The 18441-nt window shown below is 40.4% G+C and overlaps 1 protein-coding gene across 1 annotated transcript in view; it reads right to left on the reverse strand.

Moving 5' to 3' along the window:
• LOC134538522 (ATP-binding cassette sub-family C member 4-like) overlaps nucleotides 1-18441 on the reverse strand; it is a 91729-nt gene that overhangs the window by 21716 nt on the left and 51572 nt on the right. The window contains exons 8-19 of the mRNA XM_063379917.1: nucleotides 17992-18130; nucleotides 16541-16651; nucleotides 15846-16058; nucleotides 15135-15421; nucleotides 11871-12054; nucleotides 11081-11266; nucleotides 9828-10021; nucleotides 8494-8848; nucleotides 4997-5147; nucleotides 3895-4001; nucleotides 902-1025; nucleotides 233-403 (exon numbers count right to left, since the gene is read on the reverse strand). Coding sequence (XP_063235987.1) covers nucleotides 233-403; nucleotides 902-1025; nucleotides 3895-4001; nucleotides 4997-5147; nucleotides 8494-8848; nucleotides 9828-10021; nucleotides 11081-11266; nucleotides 11871-12054; nucleotides 15135-15421; nucleotides 15846-16058; nucleotides 16541-16651; nucleotides 17992-18130 — 2222 coding nt within the window. The remainder of the gene's footprint in view (nucleotides 1-232; nucleotides 404-901; nucleotides 1026-3894; nucleotides 4002-4996; nucleotides 5148-8493; nucleotides 8849-9827; nucleotides 10022-11080; nucleotides 11267-11870; nucleotides 12055-15134; nucleotides 15422-15845; nucleotides 16059-16540; nucleotides 16652-17991; nucleotides 18131-18441) is intronic.

Raw genomic sequence — 18441 nt, forward strand, 5'->3', positions numbered from 1 at the left:
GTAACCTAAAACTTTTTGAATTACTCTTTGTGACGTTGAACCAACACTCTACAGCACTTACCCTTGATACTATTAAAATTTATAACTGGGACATTATTTTATGGACACGCTGTGTTTTATTTAATCTGAAAATACTGATCTGGCTGATTTTCTGAAATTTGTTCTTAAAAAGAATATCGTGAAGAAGTCCCAGGTGCAGTGTGTGTACAAGCATGCAGGTGGCAGCACTGACCGGGCGGCGACTCAAGCGCGGGCTCCTGCTCCAGCCGCGTGTACTCGAGCACCCGCTCCACGGAGGTGAACTGGCTCACCAGCTGGGTGGACTGCCGCACCCCGTACTGCACCATGCCCGTGAGCATGAGGGCCTGCGACAGCGCCAGACCCACCGCCGCGCCGAACGTGCCTGCGAGCAACCGCCCTGCTCACCACCTCCACGCAGCCATTGCACAAGTCAGGCTCTTCTGGCCAAATGTAACACATGGTATCTCTGAGCACAGTTCTGTGAAATGCATTTAGGGTTTTCAAGTAGTTTGCCTGTAGTTTAAAGTTTAAATGGTTTTTTAGGGTAGCATAATGAAAAAAAAACTGTAAATTATTGTGAACGGTTATTTAGGTTAGGTTGGTGACATTACATGTACTTAAATCGGTTTGTGGGACAATAAAGAAGCATTGATTTTAGTAAAACCAAATATTATATATATAAACTTATATACAAAGCTTTACACATAAAAAAAGGTCTTCCACAGCCTTCCAAACAGTACAGTTCGCAGTGCCATTGAAGGAACTGGAATTTATAACAATCTAATGTGATTCAAAGCGAAATCTGACTGTTAGAAATGGCCTGAACCAAACCTGGCCTCCGGAACCAGGTTGTTGTCCAGTTGTGTGACTGTCGACTCACCCGCGGGCGACAGCAGGAACGTGAAGGTGATGGCGGCGATGAACAAGTTGCTGGCGTTGTCCAGCCACAAGCCGAAGGCGGTGTTACACGCGACGAACAGGTACCAGGCGGACGTGTGTCTGTCCTGTGGAGACCAAACACCGCCTGGGGTTATCTAGTCGAAATCTTTAACACAGTTCAGTAGTCAGTATTAGGAGCTTTGGTAGACTTTCATTTGACTGCCGTTTGCTCTCAAGCTGTTTACTTTTGTTGGTGGGATCATATATATATATATATATATATATATATATATAGGAAAAACAAAAATCGTAACTCTCTTCATAGGCACAACATCGAATTTGTATTTTTTTTGTTAATCTTATAATTTTTATTTAAATGCGTGGAGTGGCTTTACTGGGACGCCACTGTTCTGGGTATTTCGGGCATCGGGTAGACTCGATGACGCGACACGTAAAAAGAGTGCGAGGTCATTCCAGATGGATGTCCAATGGCTATAAAGGCGGCGAGCTTTCATAGCCTCCGAGTGCAGTGAAGATGGCGAGTGCAGTGTGAGGGTGAACGCGGACGACGAGCGACGGGTATATTGGGACTGTGCTGTGTGCGACGGACGACTGAGTAGCGCGAGGCAGTGTGTTGGACAGAGGTGCGTGGTAAGAGGCGAGGAGTAGGGAGAGCCACTGTCCAGCTCAGCTCCAGTGGGGAGAGTGAGCTGTGGACTGGACCAAATATTGATTGATTTGTAAACAGACTTTTTGAGTGCTGTAGTTTAATTAAGAGTGTAATATTAGTAATAAATAAAACTGCATTTATTTAATTGGGCTTTCCTTTATGAACCGGTTTTCCCACTCGTAACAATACTTATAGAAGTCGCCAAGGCGTACGTATTTTCCATTACGGACACGACCGCTAGTAGGGCTGCCCAACATGAGATGGCACTGTAATCGCCTCAAGCTGACGGCTCTGTGCAGTAAACAGAGAAAACAACAATCCCTTAAAAATTCCGTTTCCTTTTTGTCTTAGAAATAACGTTTGCATGATTTTTTAAAATGACCCTGGAGGAAACAGTCTACGGAACAAAATGTAAGCTACCTTCTTGGGACATCCGAGATGTTCAATGCCTTGAGATTTGATGCTTTACTTTTTTGCGATTTATTTTATGCATAATAAGGGAACACAACAATCACTAATGCTGCTTATGTCGTGTGATATTTTGGCTGTTATGGTTTTGATCCTTATATTGATTTAACAGAACATAATTCTAAATGGGCAATGAAAACTTCGAGGACTGAAGAACTTAACAAATTTAATCATAAAAATAAAACAACACTTTCTGCATAGAAATTCAACGAAATTTTAAATGAAAATGTCTCATTACATTAAGTCATCGTCTAGGGTTGCATTCTTCCGATTATATTGTTGATAGATAATAAAATGAAATCATCTCTAATACTTGCTAAAACAGATATTTAAAATTTTGTTTTGCATATTTTGTCGCACCATACATTGTGACATAGTTTCAAGGAGGCAAGTCTTATATAAATATAAAGTTCACAAACCATTTTAGAAATTTTTTGGACTTCGTTATATAGTGAACATGTACTTTTTAGAGTAACATAAAAAACTGATAGCTTTTCCAATGTGGTGTTATAAAAGAATATTGGAATTTCCGTGGTCAGAAAGGGTAATTACTAATTAATTAAAGTGTACTGAAACGTGTTGGTGAGGCAGAAGTTTGTAGCTAGCAAAAGCAATCAAGATTATTACGATTGGGTTAACTGTGGAAGCAACGGTTTACATAATCAATTTAAAAACCAGAATTTTATTTTCAGTAAATATATGTCTGCTATTTTAAATTTAATTTAATTAAGCTGCTTTAAATAAACTTGTATAATGTATTCACGAATGTCAAATAAGAGCTTTTAGTAAATCACATTTAATAACATTTAACATTCTTTAAATTTATAAAAAAAATATTAATTTGGGCGAAGCCCTCAAATCAACTGCTGTTCATAACAGTGGTCTACGCTAAGGGCAATTAATTTGGAAATTACGGTACAAAACATGTTAAAACTTGTAACGTCTAGCATGTTAACATTCTTAGATATGTGGCTTCTTGCCAAATGTGTACAGTTGCTTATGCTTGATCTACTTCTTGTACACAATTGAGTTAACTTTTAATTTAAATAATTTTATACTAACAGTTGACAACTGATTCAAATAACTATTAAACCTGACGAAACTAGCTTACCTAACATGTTGAATCACACACTGTTAAATTTACTTGTTCACATGAATTTAGGATTATTTTGACTCAGAAGTTCTGTTCTTCAAGGATTGATCTAAGCCAGAGCACGCAATTATATTTATTTTAGCATAAAAGTTTCAGATTAAGTTACCATATTTTGATATTAACAATTGAAGAATAATCGATTTGCGATTGTATTTTTGGTACTGACAGAATCGTGAAACTCTTGGAATCATTAGTATTTCTGACATAAGTTGTATTTATTTACAACTTAAAATTTACAACAGATTTCTTTTTAAAAATTCCTTCGTGAACCATTGAATGGAAAATATGTTGATCACAAAATAACACTAAAAATAGGTAGTTAGTAATGACGCATCTGAATTATTTGACATAAAAATTCATGTTTTTTTAAATATTAGGCGTCCATTCCGAGTACATTGAAATTTAGTGTGATAGTCCTCACAGCTATTTGTGTAAATTGATTTTTATCATTTTCTTAGGAACACACACTTTAGTTTGGTACATTATTATGTTTGAAATACACAAATCAACCATCATAGTATATAACAAGATAGATTTATTGAACAACGTGTAGGCATATAAAGTTGTGTCGCGATAATATATAAAACCGATGTTATTAAAATAATTTCTTTATACCAACACTTGTTTTTAAGTCTAACACGAGAAGTTAAACTTACTTTACCATTTGATTTAAAGCTACAGTTAATGTAATCACGTGACTTACCTGGTATTCGTCAAACTCGCTGCAGGTCGCTCCCTGCGCTTGGCTGGCTCGTATAGTCGACAAGCCGTTAATCGAAGACGAAAGATGCGAAAAGACTGGACTTCGAGCTGAAAGGAAATATTTAAAAAATATATATTAACAAGAGTTTTATTCCAATTAAAAGAAAATAAATATTTAGTTACATTTTTCCCCTGTTAATACCTAAACGTTTTTTGTTTACATTTAGTAGTTACTTTCAAGACATTCCAACTGACACACACATAATTTGAGACAAAAAAATCATTTTTTTAAAAAATGAATTGTTAACAAGAGCAATAACCGATTTACGTAAAGGGGACCCGAGTATTATATTTTTAATTTCTCTTACCAACAAACACCAGTTTACATGTTGATGCGTTCAGTTATTAAGACTCCGTCTCTCACGTGATTTTGATTTTTTTTCATTGTATTGTCATAATTATTATTATGGAAGGGATATTTCTTAATGTATGACAGAAACCTCCCTTTCATTTGTAGTTCTGACACAAATATTCACTAAGTGTAATATTATGAGTGTAAAACGTTGCGCAAGTATTTGTAATCATCAGTTTTACTAAAAAAAATTATAGTGTAAATATATTTTTAATTAACACTGATAGCAATATAAACTTCATAAGCATTTTACTAATAATTATGATGTCCTTAAATAAAACTACACTGTTTATTTTTTCAGATTAATTATGTTTCCTTTAAAAATAAAACCAATGTTTGAATAATTTTTCTTTTATAATACAAGTAATATTTTAGTGTTCTACAGCTCAATAATATGATAACGCTAAAATATAAGTTAGGTACAAATAGCTGAAATTATAGACAACGAAAAACTTTTCAACACAAACATTTTAGCCACTATTTTTAAATTTGAAACTGAAGGGATGACCGCGGCTATGTATTATTTTTTATCGTTTTAACATCACTGAAATATATAGTTTAGTGCCATCACAGCAAAATATTTGGTAGGTATTATATTTAAAAAAAATTCCGTTGTAGTCATGAAACTGATTTTTTTTTGTGTCAGTTAAGTGATTATGAACACCACAGTAAACTATTTCATCATACTCACTGATTCCTTCCAGCCGTTTGACACTTCTTGCTGTTGATATGTATATGGCTCTCATTCCCACGAACAGTGAGACGGTAACAATCATTGGCACAATCATTATGTAGTTGACTACGAGGATCATGATTAGTATACCCATCATCAAGAGAAATATCTGCAATACAGTACATCACATTTTTATGGCATTGTGAAGCAGAACCAAAAGCACTTAAATTACAAGCAAATTTCTCTAATGTTAGTAAATAGATTAAAACAGTGACTATAATGAAATAATTGTACTTTTATGAAGAGGTTATTATTTTAATGGTTAAGTCTTCTAATAAAAGGATTGCCTCTGCGAGCTAGTAAAATTCATAAGCTGAAATAACTTACCCATCTTTACCATGGAATAAGACGATTTCAGATTAATCTAAATTATGTTACTACATGCAATTTTGGTTTTAATTAAACAAATCATTTTTCAAGAGTTATCTTGTTTTAATAAGATGCAATGCATCTTGAAAGGTGAATAAATGATATTTTAAGGGTCTAGAAATATCTACGATTACAACCTGTAGCTCAGAATATATATACATATGATAAAAATATGTAACTGAATATCAGTAGTATGTATTGGCTGGTACTGCCGCTGGTGCCGGTGCAAGGATTGAGGATGAGTTCAATGACCGATCACCCTAACATCACGGTGGCCATGTTGGATGAACAAGAACTTCGACCTTGAAATTTAACCATTACCTTGACTTTAGTCTCCGTCTTTAATTCGGCCATCTTGAAATCGAGCGTCCAACTCTAACAAAACGTTGAAATTATCATTACAGCCGCCATCTTGTCGTCGAGCGCCCCAATCTCCGAACGTTACAATTTCCATTACGGTCACCATATTTAATCCTAATGTCCCATCCACCATCTTGGATATAATTTCTAAAACCACTCTTTTTAGATTCTGACGACACAGCTTCCATCTTGTTGTCTGCTGGAGGCCACCATCTGGGCTGTCACATCCACCATCTTGGATTTCTCTTTTATGATGGGGGCCGCCATCTTGGATACTGACATATTTGTTTCTGATGTTTGTTACCAGAGAGCGTTAGCATAAGAATGAAGTTCAATTACTGCCAATTTTATTGTACATAGTCTTTAAGTGCTCCAATGTTCCAATTACTCTAAAAGCTCTAAGTGCTCCAATTGCACCAATTATTTAATGCTTTAGGTGCTCCAATGCCCTGATTAAAAGTATTTAATGCCGATTTTTACGTTATTTAATGTTTTAAGTTGTATTACGAGAACTGATACTTGTTAGAAATCATATTTCTATAAATAAAATAATAACTTTTTAAATCAAAAATATAATTAATTTATCAATTTTATACGCATGGAGGTAAAACAAGCCATTACTGTATGTAGCTGGCTTCTCTCAGTTCTTTAAGTATGGTGGCTATTTCGTTGAGGTGCGAATAGTTTCCTCCATTAAGCGAAGCCAGCAGCATTCTTAACCTGTTAACTAATATGTTAAGATCTTCCCATGACTTTTAATCCATATGTTCTACCACTGTCATCTTACCTGCATGTTTATTATTAATATTTTAAAGATTTCTAGAGTCTTTCTTTTCAACGCCTTCCTCAAGGTCACTATCGTCATCGTTCCAGTGATCATCACTAGCTTGATCAGAAAACTTTATTTTAACACGTCGTTTCCATCGTTTCAGTCTCAGTTATAAATCAAAATCTTTGATCTTGTGAGCTTCAGGTACTTCATCACAGTCTTCGATCTTGTCAGCTTCAGGTGTTTCGCTACAGTCTTCGATCTTGTGAGCTTTAGATGGTTCTCTTTTGTTCACAATTTCTTGAAGACAACAAGAATTTGGTATTAATATCTTTCCATTTCACATGAAGAAGTTTCTTTTTTCGATAATTTCATTTTTAAATAATTTGCGAGTTCTGGGATAGTATTGTAAACATTAGAATTTCCACAATCTTCGCAACCATTATAGTCTTCTAATATTTTATTGACATTTCACTTCCTAGGTGTTGTAGATCTGTTCACGTTTTCTTTAGTCAGCTTAGTTGTACAGATCTTACGATGTATATTCAAGAAATATCTTCGACTAAATGATTTCTGACAATGACTGCAACTAAATGGTTTTTGGCAAGGATATCACGTTTAGCTCATGCGTGGACGCTTTGCCTGCCTCCAATTTACGCAATATTTAATTTATAATTTGTTGTTTAATGAAGTTAATTACTGTATCCAGTTTGTGGTTTAGTAAATTAAAAGTGTGTTTAGTAAATTAAAAGGAATAATATTGAGATTTGAAATGGTTGTGATTTTTTACAGCAAATAATATAATATTCAGTTAAATATTTATAATTTTAATGCATTTCAATGCAAATTTTCCATTGATTATTGATTTTATTGTTCTTCTCTTAATTGAGAGGACCGAGTATTCCAACTTAAGTTTAGGAAATTAATTTGTTTTAATGTGTGAACTTTCGCACTTCGTACATTATGTTAGTAAGAATTTTTTAGTGGTGAATATGAAACATGAGAACTTAGCTCAAACCGATGAAAATCTTCATAGTTGTCCGCAAAATATTTATTTTAATATTTGCAAATACTGTATGATAATTTATGTATGGTTTGATTGTGACAATTTCAATTACAATACCTATGATTGTTGAGTTATTCTTTTGAGTTTACGAATTTAGTGATAAAATTGTTTTAATTGTATAGTTTACTTGATTTTTTAAAGAACGATATAATAAGGAGATCGCTATATAATAGGTAACATGTACGTCGTTCAGCACTCGCCAGTGATATGTAACATCTAACACCGGTATCAATGTGTTCTCATGTTGCAAATATACTTATATAACGAAACTCGGGAACAAAAGAATTCTTTAAAAATAATGCCGAGCGTGATAAATATACACGCAAATTATGTTTTCAACTACATTTATGGATGGGAATCACACGTAGTTTCTGCACCCACCGCTATATTTCGTTGCCGGATCAGCTACGTAAACTATTGAATGACATGATTATCAGACCGAAATTAAATATATAATGAAATTATTTCGATGAAAGTGAAATAAACTTGATAAAAATATTAAACCACAACTTTGGACTGGATTTCAGACGAGGAGTTTTATTAAAATACTGCCCATGTTGTTGAAATTCTTTAAACCGTAAATAATTTAAAATTTACTTTTGTCTACGTGGAATTTGGTTCGCGCAATCCGGCACAGATGGCAGCATCGTGTTTACACATTTCCGTTCAATGCAACTTCCGTTCCATTCACGTAATTACTTCTACAAAATGCAGTATACCGAGAGCTAACATGTTACACATCTAAATAATAAGATTTATTTTTATGTTTATAGTTACGTAAATTGTTATAATATACTATCTTCCTGTATATTCTAACGATTTTTAACAAAAAAAATATGTTAATGAACTGACAGATTTAATATCCATTAATATTACTCATATTTGTAGTACCTCTATGACGTCCGAGAGCGCAGTCGGCAGCAACTCGTCAAGCGCTCCTATGTCCTTGGAGAACCTGTTGAGGATCCTCCCAGAAGGATTGGTGTCGAAGAACCTCATCTTCGCGCGGAGAACATTCTCGAACATGGTGTCGTGCAACCTGACTGACGACCGCACGCACAAGTGAAACAGCAGCATCAGCCGCATCAGCACGATGACCAGACACGTGGCGGTCAAGACGCCGTATATCTGCAACGATTCAACCGTGCTGATCGAGAAGTACGAAGATACAAAGTCCACGACTAAACCAGTCTCATTGGTGTCGGTTTCGTACTGGAATGTTTGCCTTTCCTCTTCCATTGTTGTCCTGTAAAAAAAAATATATATACATATCAATGTTTCCCCACTATTGAATACCTTAAATTTACATTCTGAATTATGTTGGAGTTGCATTGTAAAGTCACTGCCGCTCGATTTTTTCTTAATGTTGAGCTAGAAATATATCCAATAACGATACTCGTTGCAGAAACCATTGGTTCTATCCATTTTAATTTTAATTATAATTTCAGTATTATTTGACGTGTTTAAATAACTAATGGAATATGGAATGTGCAATATTTCAAATAAAATGCTTTTTATATATAATTTTTCAGTTTTATTCTAGTATAATTAATAGCTAAAGCTTATTTTTGGTGATATTATTCAAATATGGTTTTACTTTTGTTCGAAAGAACATTTTAAAAGTATAAATTAAGCAAATCCTTTGAAATTATAAATTTTTATAATGCAGACTCCATATTTTTAAAAACTCGATTCGTGATCACATGAAAGCCAACTATAACATTTATAACAAAGTACCAGGCCAGGTCCTTGAAATTGACAATGAGGATTTAAATGGGGAGATGTAAGGTATGTGAACGACATATTAAATTATGTTTACTATGTGTTGTGGTGTCTTATTTGCGTTATTACTTTCGCCTTAAAATTATTTTATAGTATATATTTTGTGAAAATCTATTTTATTATTGCTGTCATAGCATATATGTAATCCAACGATTACGATACATAATATATCGTAATTAAACAAAGGATACAGTCAGAGGATCTATGTAAACAATCAATAGTAGTTTTCAGGAGATTGACGAAACTACCATGAAAACGTAACAACTGTTTCTCAACAGACAATGGCCCAGAAGTCCACACCACTGATGACCACCTGAGTGTCGAGCACCATGAAAGTCACCAGCAAGAGGAAACATGTGATTCAACCAGCCCTGGTATAGCTCAGGTATGTGTGGCACTTGATGGAACCAATGATATCACTCTGCTAGTCTACTGTTACTCACCAGACACTGGCCCAGAAGTCCACACCGCTGATGACCACCTGAGTGGCGAGCACTACGAAAGTCACTAGCAAGAGAAAACACGTGTTTCCTCCTGCCCTGGCATAGCTCAGGTATGTGTCCCACTTGATGGAGCCAATTGTCTGCGATTCCTCCTCCACCTCAGGGTCAATGAGCCCATCCGCGAGGTAACTGCTCTGAAACCAATCACCAAAAACTTATATTTTTTTTAACATCAAACATTATAATTATAAATTCTGATGTAATGGGAAATGATATTGCTTATACAGGGGAAAAGAGATAAAATTGGTATGCTTTTACTTGTAGCTAAATCTCGTTTATTTCAAGTTTGAGTTTGGTTTTGAGTCAGCATGGTCGGAAGTCAGGCAGGAAATGAGAATTGTGGATGGATATTGTTAGTTGGAAAAGTTATTTTTTTTTTGTGGGCAGATTGTATGAATCCAAAAGTTAAATTCCACAGAGACATGTTATTAAACCAAAATCTGCAGACCAGACTATTTCGATGCTGCTATGTCCGTTTTATCACGAATATAAAGTAAATAAATTTTACGTTTTTATGTTTGAAATGTATCTGCACTAATCTCCTTATCTAATCAACAAATTTTTTATTGAATCAAAATTGTTTACACTGAAAAAAACGGGAATGGAAAAATTCAAGCACCAAAGAACTCCAAAGAAGATAAGAAAAAATTTCAATGAAAAACTACTTGGCAAAGATCATTTAGTATAGTCGGTGGAACCGAAATGTTAGTTACCAGATACGTGTCAGTTATGTGAACTTGCGCAAGCAACATTTTGCCACTTTATGGGATAAGATGCTGTTAACTCCCTATATCTCTTGCTGCCCATCTATAAGTATCCACTTGAAGCTTAAATTCTGTCTTATACCGTCGGGGAATTCTGAAAGAGGACTATTTTGTTGATTATAGTTTTTTAGTGATACAGGAAAGTTAATTTCAGCTGAACAACATGCTCTAATTTACGGACAGGCCAAGTAGCCGAGTAAGGTTCCAAGAGCACAAATAGAGGATATGAAACTGCCCTTTCTGCGATCTGATTGTGTTCATAGAGGAGAAGCTGCTGCTATCAATCAGCGCATGCGCGTCATCTGGATCTGTAATGGGATCAGGTCTGCACGTCACTTGTCACCATTTTGGATGCTACTCTCATACCTCGCACAATCTATATAGTCAAGACCTACGATATCACATGACCTACACTGCTACTATACTCACCGTTGTAGACTTGACCGACAAAGATGCCTGTCTTCTGAAGTATGCTTTACTTGGTAGAATCACATATGGAGCATCGTTGTCATCTTCTCCTACACCAGTATTCTCGTTTTCCGCGGGTAGTAGTTTGGCAAAGTCAAGTCCACTGTTTAGCATTTCATAGTATGTCCCTTGCGTCTCTACCTTACCCTGTAAAATACAATACACGGCATTACAGTTAACAATTATAACATTGTTTATATACTAACTAGACATTTCAAAGTATGAAAATCAAGGAGTATAATAATAAATTAAAACACACATTACACTTTTTAATATAAAATAATGTAGCATATAAAATATCAATATGAATTAATCTAATTTTCAGAGTTTATAGCATGCCTGTAAGTATCAAATATTGCAGTGAAAAACTACCACACAAGTATTTACTAGTGTTTGTAGAAGTTCAACAATTGCTACTCGTTTGGTCAATATAGTATTACATTTTTTTAAAAATAAACTTGCCAAAGACAGAAAGTTATTATGTAAGCTATCTAATTATCTGCGTGTACTATCGCAGGTGACACACGAATAAATGATTGTAAATTGATATACATTTACACGTTACAGCAACGTAACAAGTTTCTTAAAAGTATTCAAACAAGACTCTAATTTAAAATTTTCAAAACCAAATGAGTTGAGCATACAAATTCAATTTATGGGAGATGGCTTTTGAACATGATCAATACGATCTTCTAAACACGGGCATTACTGTATACTTGTAAGAAATGTGATTGTTTAGTTATGTACTTACATCTTTCAGGATGACGATCATGTCAGCGTCCTTGAGGTACTGCAGCTGGTGGGTCACCAGGACGACAGTCTTGCCCCTCAGGTAGGTCCTGATGCACTGGTCGAACAGGTGCTTGCCCACGTGTGTGTCCACGGCGGACAGCGGGTCGTCCAGCAGGTACAGATCAGCGCTCCTGTACACCGCCCTGGAAGCACACGAGCCAGAGAGGCCTAGAGTTGCTTGCCCACGTGTGTGTCCACGGCGGACAGCGGGTCATCCAGTAGGTACAGATCAGCGCTCCTGTACACCGCCCTGGAAGCACACGAGCCAGAGAGGCCTAGAGCTGCTTGCCCACGTGTGTGTCCACGGCGGACAGCGGGTCATCCAGCAGGTACAGATCAGCGCTCCTGTACACCGCCCTGGAAGCACACGAGCCAGAGAGGCCTAGAGCTGCTTGCCCACGTGTGTGTCCACGGCGGACAGCGGGTCATCCAGTAGGTACAGATCAGCGCTCCTGTACACCGCCCTGGAAGCACACGAGCCAGAGAGGCCTAGAGCTGCTTGCCCACGTGTGTGTCCACGGCAGACAGCGGGTCGTCCAGCAGGTACAGATCAGCGCTCCTGTACACCGCCCTGGAAGCACAGGAGCCAGAGAGGCCTAGAGCTGCTTGCCCACGTGTGTGTCCACGGCGGACAGCGGGTCATCCAGCAGGTACAGATCAGCGCTCCTGTACACCGCCCTGGAAGCACACGATCCAGAGAGGCCTAGAGCTGCTTGCCCACGTGTGTGTCCACGGCGGACAGCGGGTCGTCCAGCAGGTACAGATCAGCGCTCCTGTACACCGCCCTGGAAGCACACGAGCCAGAGAGGCCTAGAGCTGCTTGCCCACGTGTGTGTCCACGGCGGACAGCGGGTCATCCAGCAGGTACAGATCAGCGCTCCTGTACACCGCCCTGGAAGCACACGAGCCAGAGAGGCCTAGAACTGCTTGCCCACGTGTGTGTCCACGACGGACAGCGGGTCATCCAGCAGGTACAGATCTGCACTCCTGTACACCACCCTGGAAGCACACGAGCCAGAGAGGCCTAGAGCTGCTTGCCCACGTGTGTGTCCACGGCGGACAGCGGGTCATCCAGCAGGTACAGCTCTGCACTCCTGTACACCGCCCTGCAAGCACACGAGCCAGAGAGGCCTAGAGCTGCTTGCCCACGTGTGTGTCCACGGCGGACAGCGGGTCATCCAGCAGGTACAGATCAGCACTCCTGTACACCACCCTGGAAGCACACGAGCCAGAGAGGCCTAGAGCTGCTTGCCCACGTGTGTGTCCACGGCGGACAGCGGGTCATCCAGCAGGTACAGCTCTGCACTCCTGTACACCGCCCTGCAAGCACACGAGCCAGAGAGGCCTAGAGCTGCTTGCCCACGTGTGTGTCCACGGCGGACAGCGGGTCATCCAGCAGGTACAGATCAGCACTCCTGTACACCGCCCTGGAAGCACACGAGCCAGAGAGGCCTAGAGCTGCTTGCCCACGTGAGTGTCCACGGCGGACAGCGGGTCATCCAGCAGGTACAGATCAGCGCTCCTGTACACCGCCCTGGAAGCACACGAGCCAGAGAGGCCTAGAGCTGCTTGCCCACGTGTGTGTCCACGGCGGACAGCGGGTCATCCAGTAGGTACAGATCAGCGCTCCTGTACACCGCCCTGGAAGCACACGAGCCAGAGAGGCCTAGAGCTGCTTGCCCACGTGTGTGTCCACGGCAGACAGCGGGTCGTCCAGCAGGTACAGATCAGCGCTCCTGTACACCGCCCTGGAAGCACAGGAGCCAGAGAGGCCTAGAGCTGCTTGCCCACGTGTGTGTCCACGGCGGACAGCGGGTCATCCAGCAGGTACAGATCAGCGCTCCTGTACACCGCCCTGGAAGCACACGATCCAGAGAGGCCTAGAGCTGCTTGCCCACGTGTGTGTCCACGGCGGACAGCGGGTCGTCCAGCAGGTACAGATCAGCGCTCCTGTACACCGCCCTGGAAGCACACGAGCCAGAGAGGCCTAGAGCTGCTTGCCCACGTGTGTGTCCACGGCGGACAGCGGGTCATCCAGCAGGTACAGATCAGCGCTCCTGTACACCGCCCTGGAAGCACACGAGCCAGAGAGGCCTAGAACTGCTTGCCCACGTGTGTGTCCACGACGGACAGCGGGTCATCCAGCAGGTACAGATCTGCACTCCTGTACACCACCCTGGAAGCACACGAGCCAGAGAGGCCTAGAGCTGCTTGCCCACGTGTGTGTCCACGGCGGACAGCGGGTCATCCAGCAGGTACAGCTCTGCACTCCTGTACACCGCCCTGCAAGCACACGAGCCAGAGAGGCCTAGAGCTGCTTGCCCACGTGTGTGTCCACGGCGGACAGCGGGTCATCCAGCAGGTACAGATCAGCACTCCTGTACACCACCCTGGAAGCACACGAGCCAGAGAGGCCTAGAGCTGCTTGCCCACGTGTGTGTCCACGGCGGACAGCGGGTCATCCAGCAGGTACAGCTCTGCACTCCTGTACACCGCCCTGCAAGCACACGAGCCAGAGAGGCCTAGAGCTGCTTGCCCACGTGTGTGTCCACGGCGGACAGCGGGTCATCCAGCAGGTACAGATCAGCACTCCTGTACACCGCCCTGGAAGCACACGAGCCAGAGAGGCCTAGAGCTGCTTGCCCACGTGAGTGTCCACGGCGGACAGCGGGTCATCCAGCAGGTACAGATCAGCGCTCCTGTACACCGCCCTGGAAGCACACGAGCCAGAGAGGCCTAGAGCTGCTTGCCCACGTGAGTGTCCACGGCGGACAGCGGGTCATCCAGCAGGTACAGATCAGCGCTCCTGTACACCGCCCTGGAAGCACACGAGCCAGAGAGGCCTAGAGCTGCTTGCCCACGTGAGTGTCCACGGCGGACAGCGGGTCATCCAGCAGGTACAGATCAGCGCTCCTGTACACCGCCCTGGAAGCACACGAGCCAGAGAGGCCTACAGCTGCTTGCCCACGTGAGTGTCCACGGCGGACAGCGGGTCGTCCGGCAGGTACAGATCAGCGCTCCTGTACACCGCCCTGGAAGCACACGAGCCAGAGAGGCCTAGAGCTGCTTGCCCACGTGTGTGTCAACGGCGGACAGCGGGTCATCCAGCAGGTACAGATCAGCACTCCTGTACACCGCCCTGGAAGCACACGAGCCAGAGAGGCATAGAGCTGCTCCCCTCGCGAGCTCGCGGCGACACGGACTGGACCGGCTCGTCTCTCACCTCGCCAAGTTGATCCTCGCCCTCTGGCCGCCGCTCAGGGACACCCCTCGCTCGCCGACGATGGTCTTGTCGCCGTGAGGCAGCAGCTCCAAGTCCCTGAGCAGCGCGCACGCTCGCACCACCTGCTCGTACCTCCTCTTGTCGAAGGCCTCCCCGAACAGGATGTTCTGCCTGACGGAGCCTACGAACAGCCAGGGCTGCTGCGAGGCGTACGAGAGCGAGTCGTCTGCCGCGACACTCCCTCTGAGCAGGGGCAGCTCGCCCAGGATCGAGAGCAGGAGCGAGCTCTGGGGAACATGTCGTCGGTTACTGTCCACATCGCTAGACCTCAGGTCACACACCAAACACAGCCCTCGTTTGCAAATTTTCAAACCTAGTTTTTTATAGATTTTTTTATAATGACTCTATAAATGGATGTGTGTGTTACTCTAAGACGCAATGCACGCAAATAAAAAAGTCCATATAGTTATAAAATAAAATAATTGTGTTACATGCATAAAAAGTACTGACACAACAAAAACTGACAAACCAACCAAATAAAAGAAGGAAAAACAGTAAGCATTTATTTAAATACATTTTTCTAATCGGAAACTATTTATATTTTTTTTTAAATTATATCTTACTGCAGTACACTTTCTTGAGACAGCGATAAGGAAATATATATGTGAAAACATACCTAATTCATCAAACTTGTTACACTCGAACAATTACCTTTCCAGATCCAACAGGACCGATGATAGCACAAAGTTTGCCAGGCTTCACATTCAGAAATATGTTGTGAAGGGTGTCACTATCTTTTGTTACTTCCCATTTTGCTTGAGCGTTCGTTATTGTTACTCCAATAGGCCTTTTCTTATCTTTGTTCGTGCTTATGTTATGAATTACAGGCAATCCCTCACTCCTCTCTTCTTGCAGAAGGAATTCCTAAAATAAAGATAATTTGTTAATAATAATATTTTGCAGAAACTGCTTTCATCACATTTTTATAAATAATTATACCACTGTAATACTTTTTATAAATTTTCAGCAACAAAAAATTATCAATGTCGTGATAATATAATCTAAAGCTTGAACACAGACCAATCATGTTATTGTGAATATTTTCTAAATAAATATATCTTAGAAAATTATAATAGGACATACAGTAAAGGGGAAATTTCGTTTAGCTGATTCGAAATCAATTCTCTTGGCGAGATAATAGGGAGTTGACTGTAGCTGTTTTTGCAGAAACTAAAATAAGAGTCAACCATTTAACTCAAGTCATTGTGTCATTAATAAAACTAAACTCCAAAAAAGAAGATTTCTCATCTGTGCGGATAGGATTATGTGGTTGGGCTACTTGACGGAAAATACATAGTTGTACAAGCGTGTTAAAATTATCAATACAATAAATCATAAATACTTACTTGCACTCTGTCAACGGATACTTTCGCTTCAGCACCTGATGACAGTGCCATTGGGTAAAAAATGGCTAGTGTCAGGTTCAAAACGTTGAAAAATTGGCCCATTGAAAACATCTGCAACAAACAAAACAGTGGCAGGCGTTCATTGTAATGTTCCAAAATTCCAAATGTCCTGTATATGTTATGTATCATCGTTAGTCATAATTTGAAGAGCAATGATAGTCTGTGGTGGATACTGTATACCTTAAGTAAGATTAGAATATTTTCAAATTGTTTGAGCGTTTAAAGGCCCGTCTACAATAGCAAAGTCCCAAAGTGTGTCCCACGGAAACTGATCTCTGGTAGGTCCACGTGACCCTCTGACGTAATGGGTGGCGTGGACAGTGGTCCGAATCTCCCTAGTCCAAATGCATTGACAAACTTGAACTTCTTGTCCTAATCCGTGTCCTTTGGTAGCGTAGAATAAGAACACTCGTGATATTTTCTGTTTCCGGTTCCCGTTTCAAAAAGGTGCTCTTAAGCAGAAATGAATGCGTGGTGTGATCGGAAGCCAAGAACACCAATACAAAATTTTGATTATTGCATTATAAATGCACGAAAAAAAATTAAAAAACACTTATTTTGGCGCTCTATATTTACTGCGCTTTGGTGAATACGCTTAGAAAATAAGTAAAATCGGACATAGCAATAGTAGGCAGGGTGGTTTGCCGTGCAAATATGTGACGTCATTGACCTTAAGGACACGGACACCGACAGGACCGCCCTCAGGTTCGGACTGTTGTAGACGGGCCTTCATTCAGTCTTCTGTACATGCGGAGATGTTTCCGCCAATAAAAGGGGTTGTTCCTGAGCACGTAAACAGTTTGTTGGAAAACTTCTCACTCACCGGATCTTAATCACTGTTTAAAATGTAGCGGATGCACACAGGTCTGATTAACAAGTACAAAGTGAACACCGTAATTTTTTTAAGTAGAACAGAAATAATCATGTACAATTACAAATATTTGTAAATTTGTACATTTACATGAAAAGAACTGTAACACTTTAAAATTTTGTTCGCAGCAGTACTGCATTCATATTCTTACACGTGTACTTATGCTCTGTGTTGTCCCAGTACCTCAATCCCCTGAAAATATTTCCAGTACTTACTAGCTGCACAAATAAAGAGCACGATTCCAAAAAAACAAATTGATGAATATTAGATTAAATTTTACATGGTTTAAGAAGAATTATACTTGAATGAAACATCAATAAAATTTAAAATTATGATCCAATTTTCGTAAGAACTACTCAGTATTAACACGTATAAACGTATTTCATACATTTAAAAAAATCCATAGCCATGTGTTGTACAAAGTTACAATATAGTTCTTGTAGTATTACAAACTATTTCTTGGTAACTGGTTTCCAAAGGAATGTTCTGTAAAAGTACTGCAGTGTACTCTCTCCCTCACCTGATCGGACGTGATGATGTTCCCAAACAAGTAGTATACCCAGATCGTGCAGAACAGGGCTGTTCTCTCAGTGAACACCATGAACGCGAGGTTGACCGCCCGCAGATATGAAGCTTTTCCAACCAATCGCATTTCAATTCTGGAAATGAAACGAGAGAAGAATTCTGAATTAGAACAAGCCAACTTACGTTAAAAAAAAATAATTGTGAGAGAGCCTTTCAGTACTCTCAAGAGATGTGTAACATCTAACCTCAGTAACGAGCAAACCAGTGTCTTCGAGTTGCAAAAAACACTTATAATACGAATCTACGACACGAAATGCAACGTAGAATTCTTTAAAATAGTGCCGAGCGTGACAAATATACGCAAACTGTGTTTTCAAATAAGTTTCTGGTCGCGAATCGCACGTAGTTCGTAGATTTCGCATCAGCAGCTAGAATTCGCTGCCGG

This window comes from Bacillus rossius, chromosome 1 (assembly GCF_032445375.1).
Source record: "Bacillus rossius redtenbacheri isolate Brsri chromosome 1, Brsri_v3, whole genome shotgun sequence".
Taxonomy (NCBI): Eukaryota; Metazoa; Arthropoda; class Insecta; order Phasmatodea; family Bacillidae; genus Bacillus; species Bacillus rossius.